The 14,648-nt window shown below is 32.5% G+C and overlaps 2 protein-coding genes across 2 annotated transcripts; one reads left to right on the top strand and one right to left on the bottom strand.

The window, feature by feature from the left end:
• The first annotated feature begins 1,819 nt into the window (after positions 1-1,819).
• Positions 1,820-9,122, top strand: LOC113503454. Its single transcript, XM_026885434.1, has 5 exons — positions 1,820-2,124; positions 5,632-5,823; positions 6,427-6,571; positions 7,682-7,815; positions 8,839-9,122. The coding sequence occupies exons 1-5, from the start codon at positions 2,071-2,073 to the stop codon at positions 9,052-9,054; spliced, it is 741 nt and encodes a 246-aa protein (XP_026741235.1). The 5' UTR covers positions 1,820-2,070; the 3' UTR covers positions 9,055-9,122.
• A 2,038-nt stretch (positions 9,123-11,160) lies between these two features.
• Positions 11,161-12,646, bottom strand: LOC113503455. The gene has a single exon (XM_026885435.1). It carries the CDS (start codon positions 11,678-11,680, stop codon positions 11,207-11,209), a length of 474 nt encoding a protein of 157 aa, XP_026741236.1. The 5' UTR covers positions 11,681-12,646; the 3' UTR covers positions 11,161-11,206.
• Positions 12,647-14,648: the final 2,002 nt, after the last annotated feature.

Genomic DNA, 14,648 nt, shown 5'->3' on the forward strand with positions numbered 1-14,648 from the left:
GAAACAATAATATTGTGTACGGAAATTAATAGTTTCGAACTAAGGAGTGTTTATGCTGCACTAAGCTTCCTGTGATACTCAATATATTGTGAGGAATAAACTATTGTCTCGACGGGGAAATAACAGTAAATTTCGTCTCTCCCTATTAGATTTCCGATAGAGTTCCGATATTCATGAACTACAATACCTTTCTCACTTATATGCGGTATTATTTATCATTAATTATGGCATAAATTATAGTACCGTATTGCTTTTGTTCTAAAATAATGCAAAAAACACTTTTTAAACAGTTCAAATCGGACTTATCTTTCAAAAACGATTTGTTTGCAATTAAATCCGTGAAAATTATTTTAATCTTCCCGAATTTAAATAAAATTTGTGTGGGCCTATTGAAACTCGTAAAAAGGAGAGTCGTGTAGAGCCAATACAACAACAACAACAAAAATCTTTAAGAACATGTAAAATAGTATCTGATGTGATTAAAAATAATCCGTTCATCGCTTCTATTCGACTTCCTTTCCCATATAGAAGACATACTGCCCTACATCCTGCAACATGTTTTGATAGACGTCTTAGTTGTAAGCATAAACCGAAGGAAAATTACAAACAATTTCATTCACGTTCAGTACCTGTCTACGTCTAGTTCCAAACACTGTATCTATCTATTGAATGAGCGTATTTATGTAGGATGAAGTATGTAGATTACGCATATACAACGTACCACAACATCAATGTTTATCTTCTTTGTGTGTTGGTGAGACTATGTGAGCATAGACAAACTAGTTCATAGTTCCGTACATTCTATTTCTATAAAAATAGGTTATAGGAAATAGGTTTCATGTTTTCTGTTTTTATTATTTGTATTTCTTTTGAGTCAAGGTATCACTTCATGTGAAGAGACCCGGTCCGACTCCGGGGACACAGGTCCAACATGTAGAGGCCTCGTTGAGAACTTAAATCTAAAATGTGATGAGGTATCAGGGGCCATCCACCTCGGCTCTATTAAAGAACAAACATGAACGGTTCAAGGTAGCTACAAAACTATTGTACTGTTTTTATTATTATTATATGATCAATTATGAGATTTTGATAATGTTAAGGGGTGTGCACAGGATGAACAAGCTAGATTTATAATAATGATTATTAATTACTTTTACATTGTCTAATATGTTTTTCTCGCCACAATTGTTAGTGTTTATCTTAATACCATTATATGCATCGATTTTGAGTTTCTACATACAGTAATATAAGACTTGGTATTGTGAAGTTTTTAAAGGATATAAAACGGAACTCACAACTTTCAAATTATTGGCATAACCTTAATCTTTTATTATTAAAATACACGCGTTATGCCTTAAGATGAGAACGTTTATCAAACATAATAATCTTGTTTGACTTGCTATCTTTTACTTAATCAGTAAAATATTATGGTACAACGAAATACAAACGATTATGAGGCTCTTGTACGCTATAACAGACAGACAGGATGTTTCATTTCAGGTTAAATTTAAATAATCAGTAATCGCCTTTAGGCATTATTTTCGTGCAAATATTTAACACTCAAACAGTATTAATGTTTTTGGAACTCTTTGAATTATCTGAATTCCGATACAATTATGCATAATCTGTAGATTTAAAATGAAATTATTAATTAACCTAAAAACCATGTTCAAGTTTTTATGCATTTATTTTTGTTTATGCGCTTAGACCACAATAGATAATCTAAACATTCTACGGTACCCCAAGTACCTCGGTGTGAGCCACAATAAAACAATTTAGCTTGTATCATAAACTATAGCAATCGTTCGAGTCATCGCTGCGATACAGTTTTGAGCAAAATCATAACACTGACGGAGCAATCGGCGCTGTTAAGCAAAACAAGGTTCGCGCGAAAACAACCAGTAGAGCAAAGATTACCCGTCAGTCAACATTGCACTCCACCACGTTTCAAATAACAAATAATTTTATAAAACCCTAAGCTCACAACATAAATACTTAAATATTTTCTGTTTTCCAATTAAAATGTTAAGTGTAAATAGTTGATTACGGGATGTGAATATATTATAGGAAATGCCTCGCCGAATATTTTTTGTATTCGCGATTTTATTCGTCGTTACCTTGCAGGTGAGTTCGATTTTTGGTCAACATAATTATTATATAGGCACATAGAGTTGGAATCCAAAGAGGTTTTAAATAGGTCTTGGTGATATTTTGAATACCAGCCGAATAAATGAAAATGAATTTTTTCTTTGAGTGAATCATTAAAGAATTTCAGAAATATTGTAAATTGTATTTGTTTTATCAATATTTGGCAAAAAAATAAGAAATTTTAAGTTTTTAGGTACAGCTTATTTTCTCTTTGCAATCCGGTATTGAAAATATGACCAAGGTCTGATTAAACTCACTGGGCAGAAGTAAATTTTATTCTCGATTAGTAAGTGTTAACTTTACTCCTTGATGATCAAGGCATGATAAAGAAAAGGCTACACGATCTTACAATTAAATTTAAATCCCGATTCAAAATGGATTTGACTAATTTTCTCTAAAAACTTTTTCAATTACCTGCACAATATTTCTACGTAAGGCGTGGGTAAAAAAATATTACTGCATCATATTAAGACATCAAACTTTTTTTACAAACCTGTCATTACAACTTTGACTTCCGAGTTTTTTTGAATTCGAAATATACAATAAAAAAGGAAATCTTAAAACCGTTAGAAGATTTTTTCTCTTTTTAAAGCATTCACAGTTTTGTGTGTTTTTCTTTCATAATCGGGTATAATTACAGCTTTCCTTTTACATACCACAACTTCCTCCATGAAAGTGTTTGCATACAAAATTTTAACTACCATTTAACTTTTTTTGTTCATTACGTTGATTCTTTTGTTGCAAACGTTGCTTACCTAAGGTTTCATTGCGCATTGTATGTCGGATTGTTTATCTTTCGTACGGAAAAGCGGGAGATTAGCAAATACAACGGTGGTATAGGTAGAAAATATAAGACAACATTTAAGCAAGAAGACAAATAATATAGGTCTGTTTGTACACTGATGATAATACTTCTTTCATGTACGTTAAGAAAAGAAAACTATTTTTTTTGTTCAAATATATTTTTTGGCAAACAAGACAAAGTCTAGTGTGATAAAATGTAAAATTTTAGAAATTAAATGAAACTTTATAGATTATTAAAACATTTTTTTTCCATATATTGAATTAGAGGTGACATTAGTCAAATTTAAACTAACCGTTTTTAAATATTAAGTAACCTTTGTGTGACTCTTGTACTTTTCTTTTTAATTTATTTCACATTATTGTTTTACAGGAAGATTTATACAATATCTGCTATGTTTGTTGATCTACACTATTTAAGTTAAGACCATACACATTTAAAAACAATATTTTTACTACTTCATACTTTAAATATCTTCTTCAGAAATCTTGTTTAAAACTCTTATTCCTAGATTTTCAAACATGAAAAACGAAAAAGATTTAAAACCCAAAAATTATAATTCTTAACCACTGCCTTTGTCTCTTAACTCTATATTGACCTTAGTGCTTAAAATCGCAATATGTTTTATCCTTAATCGTCATGACCTATATCTAGCATTTCTAAATAAAAATAAAAACAGCGAAAGCTATAGTTTTTTCTAAAACCTTGCCTCATTAGCATTTGCTTGTTACTTTTTAAATCGCTGGATGAAAATAAATTTAACTAATGATGGAAAAAATTGGGTCATTTTGATGTATTTTTTCTTTAAATTGATACAAACAAGAAAATTATCAAGTTTTAACGAGACAAAAACTGTAACGCGAAGAAATAGGTTGAGGACATTGATATAAAATGCTAAATACTTATTTTTGCTTTTGTTTATAACCAAAATTACTGATGGGTTTGAATATTTACAATAGTAAATATCTATATATCTACAAGCTACGCCTCAAAGTGATGCTATCAATTCTGGACTTAGGTACTCTTCAATCCTGTAATCAATCAAAAAAGGCATTTGGTCTCTACAAGTTGCTGTCAGTAGAACTTTAAATTGAGGGAAAGAGAACAAATAACGATAACGAATTGAAAATTTACATCTTTAGCTCGATTTTTTTACATACAATTTTATGATCGGCATTAGTTTTAAACCACATGAAAATGTTTGTTGAAGAGTCCCGAATCATGTCCAAAATTTTAGCGATAGTAGATCTCGTCGATTCCATACCGCATAAAAACCTACCTCTTAACACAATTTAAATCTAATAAGTAATAAACTACGCAACCCATAAACAACCTACGTCACAAAACGTCACTATCGTGACGACATTACCTCTCACAATCAGAAATAAAACTTTTATTGTACCTTAAAATTGACACTTAATCTCTAAAGAACATAAATTAAAGTAGAACAATAGGCAATCAATATTATCGTTAAAAAAGCTAAATAGGAATTGACTTTGTCTTATTAATTGTCCACGCATATTAGTACATGATCAAGAAGAGATAAAGCTAATTCCCAATTAGTTTACAATCCATAGGTGTAATGAAGGCTGTTGAATTACCAAGAACACTTTATAGCCACGTGTTGAAATTAATTATGTTTTTTGTGACGTTACAAGTATCAATAATTTAGTTAACACTTCTTTATGCATAAGTATATTTGTATATTGTTAGTATAACACAAGCTTATAGTTATCCCTCTGCCAGGTAAAGTCCTCCTCTCATGTAGGCAAGGTTCGAAACATCAATCCCATATTTAGATATCCTTTTAGGTTTCTGTCTTTTTACTTTTCAGAAAACATCATCTTTATTTTTTTATATCATGCTTATAGTTTGCAACTTAACAAGCGTAAATGGACCTTCCTTAATACAGATGCATTGTAAAATGAAACCTTCATCAAATACCATATTTATTATTTTTTCTTTATTACAAGTAAGATTCGTCGCATTCGTCATAACAGCATATATTATCAAAATAATATTTACAAATGTTTTATTAAAGTTTAACTCTCTCTTCCGCTCTCTTTCCGAACCAAACATTGTTTAAATAAATACAATAACTTCTATTATTGATCATTATTTTGTTTCATGAGAGCATCTCATCTGTTTATTGATTTCTTCTAATTCAATAACAACAGCTTGTCAAATAAGACAATGAGATTATTTTTATATTCGGCTAATTGTTTGATAACATGACGATTGTTCCGGTTCGTATTATTTCCAAATATTATTTATGAAAGTTTTAAGAATGGTAGAGGCAATTCTTCCGTTTTCTGCATTTAAAAAGATAATGGTATTTTTGAGTTTAAACGATGAATTATTATAATAAATCCTCAGAACAAAAATACCTTACATAAATTTTAATGGACCATAAAGAATACTGTTCAAATAATTTCAATATCTTGTTACTAAACGAAAGTAACGCAAAGATGAACACGCCTTTATAATCATTAAATAAAGTTTTAGTAAAATCATACGAAATTACTATCTTGAACAAGCAGTACAAGCAATCAGTCAAAACAGAAAAAGACAGAAAGTGATTGAATACGAACGAAGGATCTAAAATATTGTCAAAGTCTTTAATTAACCCTGTCGACATCCAGTGTCAAAGCTACATAAATGCACCTTTGTTTATTTTTCAGACGACAGATTTTCAAGATAACCTAATAAATGGCTACCGGGCTCTGATTGCGGACATTCAGGTCCGGACACAAAAGTCCCGGGAGGACATGGACACACTAGTGTCCCAAATAAAGTTGCTCATGAAGAATGAGGCAGATAAGGCCATAAACTACATGACTGTGTACCTTGAACAAATATCTTTGTACTTCCAAGTAAGTATTTAATTAAATTTGCTGAACTTTTAAAACTTCTATAAATTAATAAAATAACTAGCATGAAAACCTAAAAGTACTATTCTAAAATACAATATATCTTCTAATATATAAAATTCTCGTGTCACGATGTTAGTTACCGTACTCCTCCGAAACGGTTCAACCGATTTTTATGAAATTTTGTATACATATTGGGTAGGTCTGAGAATAGAAAAATATCATTTTTTCATACCCCTAAGTGTTAAGGGTTGCTCACACTAAAAAATAATAGAGTAGTAGAAGTAGGAGTAGTAGTAGTAGTAGTAAGTAGATGAATTTTTTGATTTTATTTTTTTATAATGTGGCATTAAAATACATAAAACTAGAAAAAATATATTCGGCAAAACAACGTTTGCTGGGTCAGCTAGTATCATTATAAAATACAAAAGGAACTCGAGATTTTTTTAAATCTATCTAGTTACCGTATACTCCGTATAATTTATAGTTTCAATGTACCCCAGCATTTCTTTTAACTTCAATACTAATTTGTGTATCCAAAAGACTACCAAAAGATCATTGCAAATGCTCATCCGATTACCATCTGACCATTTTACGCTTCCCTAGGTGATAATACACGATCGTAAGCCTCGGAACGGGACTTATTGCAAAGAGAGCATAGTTAAGCTGCTTGGCGAGAATCTGCAATTGGCCGACGAAAATGTCACGTTGTGCCTTGCTCTTGGCTACCAAAGAGTACAAAGATTACCAGGTGAGAGTAACTTCTATGTATCATACTTATAAATAAGTAAAAAATGCCCCCGACTTAAATTTTTCGTTCAGTTAAGATTACCAAAATCAATTTACGATTACGGGCCCTAAGTCATGACCTTGAGGTACACTTTGAAAATATAATAAAAATTGATTATTTACTTCAGACATACCTGAAAGATTTTTTTTGTCAATAACATCAATATGCAACATTTCTTAGGTTTTAACCTCTGTACCGGTACCAGTAACACCCGCATTCAATATTGCTTTCCGGTCGATAGGATGTTATTGTGTACATACTGTGTTGTAGTTTCTTGCTTAATGAATGGACGGTCGAGTTCAGTTAAATCGAGCTTCCTGTTTGTCGGAAAATCAATTATGACGCCCAATATCCTTTCTCTTAGATCGGCCAAAGCTATTGAATTTCGTGCTACTAAGTGACATTCATTAAAGCTAGTCAATGGCTCTTAGTGCTACTCTAATTTGATTACTAGCGGTGGTATTATAGATGTGCGCTATATTATATTCATTGAAATTTTAGATGCATTGTTAATTAAAAATTACTAGACAGTTTTAATAACATTTGATTTTTAAACGAAATATGTAAAAACCTTATTTATCTGTAGTCTACAGTTTCTGTCGTTCTTCTTCTTACAAATATTGTGTTAAAATATTCTTATAATTTTAACTTTTATGGCTAGTATTCCCATGGTACCATTGCGTACAATTTGTCTATTATCTAGTGTTTACTTTAAATCTAAACTGTTTACTGAATGGACGTCGGCTTTGTCAACCTACATACGTCCGTATTATTTTGGTACAGTGTTCCCTGTTTATCAACGTCAACATTTCCGCTTGTGACAATACAGGTAGCGACCAAAACAAACAACGCGATGAGTATTAATAACAAAGACAATATGCATCGTAGGAAGGAAATCTGGCTCGATACTGATCGTTAGGAAAATAAAGACATGAAAAATATATATAGAAGAGGCATAATGGGTAGTGGGTAGTGTAAAATTTTGTACCCTAAAAATCTCTAAGACTAGAAATTTGTAAGACTTAAACTGAAATACCTTGTTTCATTCGTAATGGTATATTTTCTCCGCAGAAAAACTACAAGTCCACTTTGAAACGCTGGAGAATTTGAAAAAGTATTCCGCTTCAAAGCTGTTTGAATGTCAGAAACAGCAGCAAGTTGGCGGAAACTGCTCCCACGAGAGTCAAGATCTCGAGAGGACCGTTGTAAGTATCATTGTTTTGCTGGTTTCAATTTACTTTTAAGACGTTGAACAATTTGAATTCGCCATCTTGAACAGAATAGTAAGATATTTCTTTTAAAATTTTATCAATGAAACAAGATTGTTTTAATTTTTTATTAAATCTGGAATTTGCTTTGAAATTACAGCTCAATTTCAATGTAATTATGGAAACATTACGTAGTCAAAGTAATTTACTTATTTAAAAAAGAATTCATTACGCTCCATCCAAAACAGAAGTACAGAATGTTATATCGCCTATTTTAATTTTATACATCTGAAAGTAAGGCTTCCCTTAACTTCCCAAAAATGTAGTTATGCAATTTCATCTTTATGATGTTAACTTCCTGGGTATCAAATTGCTGGCAAATATACCGAAACTAGCGACAAACGTGGGTCATATCTAATCCCTAGAGTGCAGTTCAGTAGCTACCCGATACGTGATAGAAGAAAATGAAATTTGTATTTACAGTTGAAAACTTTGCTACTGCAGAATTTTAAGCAGAACAAAATTATAATGCAGTGATCATACCAAATATACATAAACATCTTATAACAAATAATGAAATCGTAGAAGGTTAAGAGATTGCTATTAAAACACTCTATGTTAAGGACAAGGCCAAAACAAAAACGTAATTAGAATTTGTTACATTATCAGGTGTTTTGATTCGCTTGGTCTAAAAATTGAAGTAAAAGTGTAGCACATGAAATAGGTTTTGTGTAACGATTAACATATCTATGTATAGCGCAATGCTTAGCAGGTTGAGGTAATGTTAAAAACTCAAAGGTATTTCTCATTTATTATTGCGAGTGTGTGGTTAACGTTAGATTTCGTTGAGGGTCTATCATAATTATCATTACTGATTTACTATAAATTTTAGGACGTCCTATATATTTAATGCACTATGGCGGACTTAACACCATAGGCATAATACTGGTCTCAATTTATATTTACTTACAAAGGTACCTTAATTCCCTTTGTCTACATAATTTAACTTTTCTTTTTCAGTTTCTGTACGAAACGTCGCCATTCCCAGTGGTGATGGCAGAAATTGCGATACACGGTTTCAAAGAAGTTTCAGACCTGAGCGTGTGCCTCAAGGACATCATCTCTAGGATGATGACGCACTCGGTCAAGGTCATCGGTGACTTCAACAGGTGCATCCACAACATAGAGATGCCGAAACTCAAGTATTTACTCAAGTTCATGAAGAAATATGCCTGATTGAGTACATAGTTACGTGTGAATGGGTTGTCAATGTGTGTGTCATTCTCGAAAATATTTTCAATTTTTTTCAATATCAATTTTTCATTCAATTTTTCATTCGAATTTCGTATTTTTATTTTGAAATTAATGAAGCAAAACCAAATTGTTTTAATTTACTTAGATCGAAAGTGTCTTTAATTTTTGATAATTGGCAGCCCATTGTATGATTGTCTTGTATGGGTTAATCGAAATGTAAATAACGTGTGTTTTATTAACATTCACGACTTTATTAAAATATAGTGATTTTACTTTTAAATATGTAACATCAATTTAATTTACGATTTAAATAAATAAACCTAAATTGTCTTTTGTTTCATTCAATAAATTAGCAACCATTACTATTAATTCTTTTTCTTTGTATTACATTTATTAATTACTTTGACTTATACATAATGTATTAATTCTTGTATTCTTTTTTATGTATTTACTGTTATAACATAATACAATTATGATTATTTTTTTACAAAATTGAAATCGCAATAAAAATAAATAATGTCACTTTTCCCGGGTTTCTTTTATCAGCTTTATTTTTTGTACTAGATACCTACTTCAATACTATCATTGTAATGACAGACAAACCACATAGCATTGCACTTTATCTTGCTTGCGTTCATTTCGAATGCAAATGGAGCTATTTAAATAAAAATGCAGGGTAGTTGAAAATTCATGAAATCTCCGCCTTCTGGGCGTCGTCACCGCTTCCTTATGCATTGCTTTCCATTCGATTCAATGATTCGATTTATTGAATCTCAGAACAAGTATTCTGGATATCGTTTTAAAAAGAATTCTCAAATAGAACGGAAAATTGTTTGTGATTGGGGTTTTGTTTTGTAAATATTGATACGAGACTACTAATGCCATCTGTGTTTCACGATGTGAACTATTCAGTATCACCTGAAGTGACTTGAGGCAAAGTAGATGTCGCAACAAGCGTTTAAATTGTTAGTTGTTTTTTAACGTTGTTGAATGATTTTCAGCTGTGGCTCCAATATTTCATTACTGCTACTATGACATGACGCGATGACACATTTTCTATTATTTTTTTATCTTCTAAAATAGCCAGACTTATTTTATTGAAGACCAGCCCGTTATTTAGTGAAGTTTCGACTGCTTAAGCTTCAAGTACTATGCTGAATATTTTATAAGGCATTGCATGTACCATCGATCATTGGACCTTCGACTTATTCAAATATATGTTTTTCTGGCCTAATTCAAACTTGTTAACTGACTTGTTTTAAAGTCTAACATAAAGAATGATAAGGCTAGACTAGACGAGTTTCCAGAACAAATGATTATAATATATTCAAATTCAGTTGATTTACCAATTTAGTCGGAAAATGTAGAGATTGAATAATTAATATTAGTTCTGTTTCAGCACGTTTCCAACTCGAGAGTTTTGAACATGTTAGTTAAAGATAATTTTACGTTCGTTTAAATGTGAGAATACAGCGTTAAGCTGATAAATTCAATTTAAGGTAATAATACCCAACCCAATGTTTGAAAAGAAAAACAAAAGGTATAATATAGAGCTATAATTACAAATACCTACAAGAAAAACAAAAGTTTCCAATTAAAATTTAGAACAAAAAAACGAATAAGACTTTATCATAACTCAAACATCAAAAGATTCATATTTCCTTCGGCAATTGATCTTGATAAGTCAATGTCCGACAAACTATCCATATCTTATTTCGACCGTGACTAAACACGGGTTACTCGATGCTTATTCAATATAAACGGTAAAATATAGCTAATGGCTTTGATCACTAAATGTAGAGACAACAAACATATTCATAAAAACTAATTACCTACAGGTTAATATGTATAAATCGTATGCTGATGGGACAATGTCAAATGATAACCACATGTCAATTGATAATGACTAAATAACGCAATTATCTGGTCTTATTGCTATTAGAGCTTTCACGACCGATACACCGCACACTTGACTGATAGCGCTAATACATGTTTAACAATGTATACACAAAGAGCTCTATCATTGATAATCGGATAGGTCACTTTATATTTCAAATACATTTTAAATAAAAATAAAGTTAGATTTATTACGCTTTCGACTATTCGACCGAAATAAATAAGTTTTGCGAAGCACTTAAGCTTTAGTAGCACTTACCAGCGTAATAAGAACGTCGGCCGAACAAGGTTGGTATTTCAGCAGTCTACTAAATCTGAGCGTGCGCTGGGCCATCGTGAGCGGCCCCACGGGTCGCGACACATGGATGACCGGCGAGGAGGGCGGGCGCGGCGGCGGCGTCGACATCGGAGGCGCATACCGACGGACAGTCTCCAACGGGACAGTCCGAGCCACCAGCGTGTCACTCCCGACCGAATTCACACTACCACTGAACATGTTCATCAAATCCCCAATAGACCCACCCCCGCTTGAACCGCCACCACATCGCAACTTGTCCAAATCCGTCAAACTACTCCCCCGGCGAACACGGAGCCGGGAACCGCTAGTGTTCGTACGGCTCTGGTACGCCAGCCCCTGCTCCCGGCGGACATCAGCCTCGCTGATCGCCTGACCTTTTCTACTCCGAAACATCGCTAATGCAACATCACACATCAACGGCCACAACAACACTGCACGTTAACACCTGAACGTGAGGAATTTGCATACAAATGAGTGATAGGTGCGATATCAATAGGGCCACGGTCGCCCGCAGGATGTCGCTATCGCGTCCTCGTGAGTTTCCGCCGCCATCGCTTGCGCAATGTTTACGTACCCTAAACAACACTTTCGAATTTCTTCTGATTTTATTAAGGGGTGCGAACGCAACAAAGTCTGTTTACGGACTGAGCGGGAACGCGTAGTTTCGTAAGTGCGTATGTGTGGAGCAACTGAGCTGAACTAATGAGGTGATCGAGTTCAAAGGCGTCAGGGGTCTCTGCAGGTGGCGGTCGCCAATGCGCTAATAGTCGACTAAGAAAAACGATCATCTGGACCGAGGCGAACACTTCGGAAAAGCAAAAAGTATTTAATTTGTAAAATAAAATTTAAATGATAGCTATGTTAATTAAAAGAGTTTTGATAAACGGAACGAAAATTGATCAAAGGCTAACGTCGTACTTTACTGCCTTTGGTTAATTGAGTTGTTCAAATGAAGCAACCCAATACACAAAATAATTTATTTAGGTTCGACACGAAACGATTTATATTTATTTACAACATTTTCCGCAATTCACTTGAAGTACCGGTGTGATTTACACAAAACACAGATGCTTCCTCCTCAAGTAGGAACGTCTAACTGATGTAATGAATAGATCACAATTATTAGACCGCCCCCAGACACTCCAGCCCATTAACGATATTCTCTTATAAGAACTCATCTAATAGCTACTTCTTACCAACTTTACAATAAAGGCAATTCGTAAACATCTTTCAAACGAGAGTACTAACAATGTACAATCGAACTGAAATTTTGAAATTAACTGTTTCTTAATTTCATTACAATAAGGTTGGTTTTTGTGAATGGATGCCACCTACTTTGCGGTCGATTGTACTCTTTGAAAACACCCTCCTTGGTTTTCTCGTGTGAGATTAATTTGCAAGATATAAAGTCTAATGAAGTGTTGTTTTACGAGTACCGTTAAGACGTTCAATCAATTAACGAGACACAAGAAAAACAGTGTTCTGTCAAACCTCTGAGGAAATGCTGACAGCTGAGCGGTTTATTTTAACTATGTACACGTTTTTTTTCAAAAAGATGTAAATGAATGTTTGACCTTAATTTAACATTTATTGATATAAAATTGTTGAAATATATTCTGCAGATTAAACGAATTCTTTAAGGGAACAAAATAAGCACACCACCGACGAAATAAGTGGCTCAATACATCATTAAATCGAAGATAAAATACAAAACAAGATACATTTCTGAAATAAGACTCATGGGCTCAATAACCAAATCCCTCAACTAAGCATTTTCGTATCAAACAAAGCCCAAACTTGAGTTTTTGATCCCTTAAAGGATATAAAAACATTTTTGTCACATTTGATGAAGGATACTTGGCCTGCAGAAATCTTTCATACGTAAGAACAAGACAGCGCTCTACATCGTGAAGTGTGCCGTCTCATTCTTAAACAACTCTACTTTCAACACAAAGCTCTTTATGTCTTATAGTACTAAGACAAAGACCACGTTATACACCTCATAGAACGTTTTCTCGCTTCACAGTCCTACTTCAAGTGATCGGTGACCAGTGGTACAGACTGTTTGGAATGTTTTCAGTACCATTATCGTTAAAACCAGAATTGCTTATTTATTTCCTAAATTTAAATGCTCAAAAACAAAGGTAGTGTCAGTATCACTACTCAAGTCAAGTAAACTAAGTACGTAGAAAGCTTTGTGTAATTTAAGTAATGTAGATAGGTACTTGAATAAAATAGTTGAAGGCTTTAATTCAAACATCTTTTAGGTCGTTTAAGATTTAGTATGAGATGATCGTAAGAGTTTTTATCATATTTTTGACTCTAAACAATCACGATATTTTAAAACATTTAAAGGCGCCATTTTTGTTACCATAACTTTATATGACACGTTTACCTAGATTCTACTACGTTCAAATCTAGTGATAATATTCCAAGCAATACGTTTTAGTAAACTCTACAAAAAAAAATATCGTGAATTATGAAAGGTATTATAATTATATCATAATTTCGTATCTTTTTTCGTTCTTACAATCATCACATTCAGTATTTCTTAATAACGTTATTATGGTAATATCCTTGATCTGTTTTCTGCTAAAACGCCACTTAAAAACATAGAGCTTAAAATTAAGTGGCTCCGAGACTGGTATTCAGTCGACTATTCATGTGTGAATAATGCTTTCACAAAGGCGAGCAATATTATAACTTTTATATATTTTCCTAGCTAGTGTTTTGTTTTATATTTCATAATGACTGCCTTATAATTTATTTGTTACTTATAGAGTTTGTTATTGTTCAACACCGGCGTAATTGCACGCCTCTTGATATTTTCATTGTGATTGATTAATAATTGGTTTATTTTAATCTACTTATTTTTTTTACTGGTGCAAGTGGAAAAGAAATAAATAATATAGTTGGGATGTTAAATTCATGTTATGTCTTTTTTAAATATAGCACTAATCGGATATGAGGATATTACTAAATTATTGTTCAAATTTATCATACTGGTACACCAGTTTATCTTTTAATATTAAAAGCATATTAGAAATTCTAAAATTAAACAAACTTTTTCGATATATTCCCAGCAGTGTAGCGCATTGATAATGTATTTTATCGGTCCTCAATAAAACCACCCATTATGACGTATTACCAAAATCCTAAAGCTAATGTTGATTGTCCATAAAAGTAAAGTAATAGGTAATAGGGCAATTAAACCCAACCGAAATACAGTTGTGTCTGCACCGTATAATCTGTTTCAAACTCAGATTGTAAGTATATACATTGTACACAAGACATAAAATTTAAATATGCATGTTTACAAACTGCTTGTGAGTTTTTTGTATATGAAAAAAACCTGTTTGTAAAGTATCTTATTTTAAGTTTT

This window comes from Trichoplusia ni, chromosome 19 (assembly GCF_003590095.1).
Source record: "Trichoplusia ni isolate ovarian cell line Hi5 chromosome 19, tn1, whole genome shotgun sequence".
In the NCBI taxonomy this organism is placed as follows: Eukaryota; Metazoa; Arthropoda; class Insecta; order Lepidoptera; family Noctuidae; genus Trichoplusia; species Trichoplusia ni.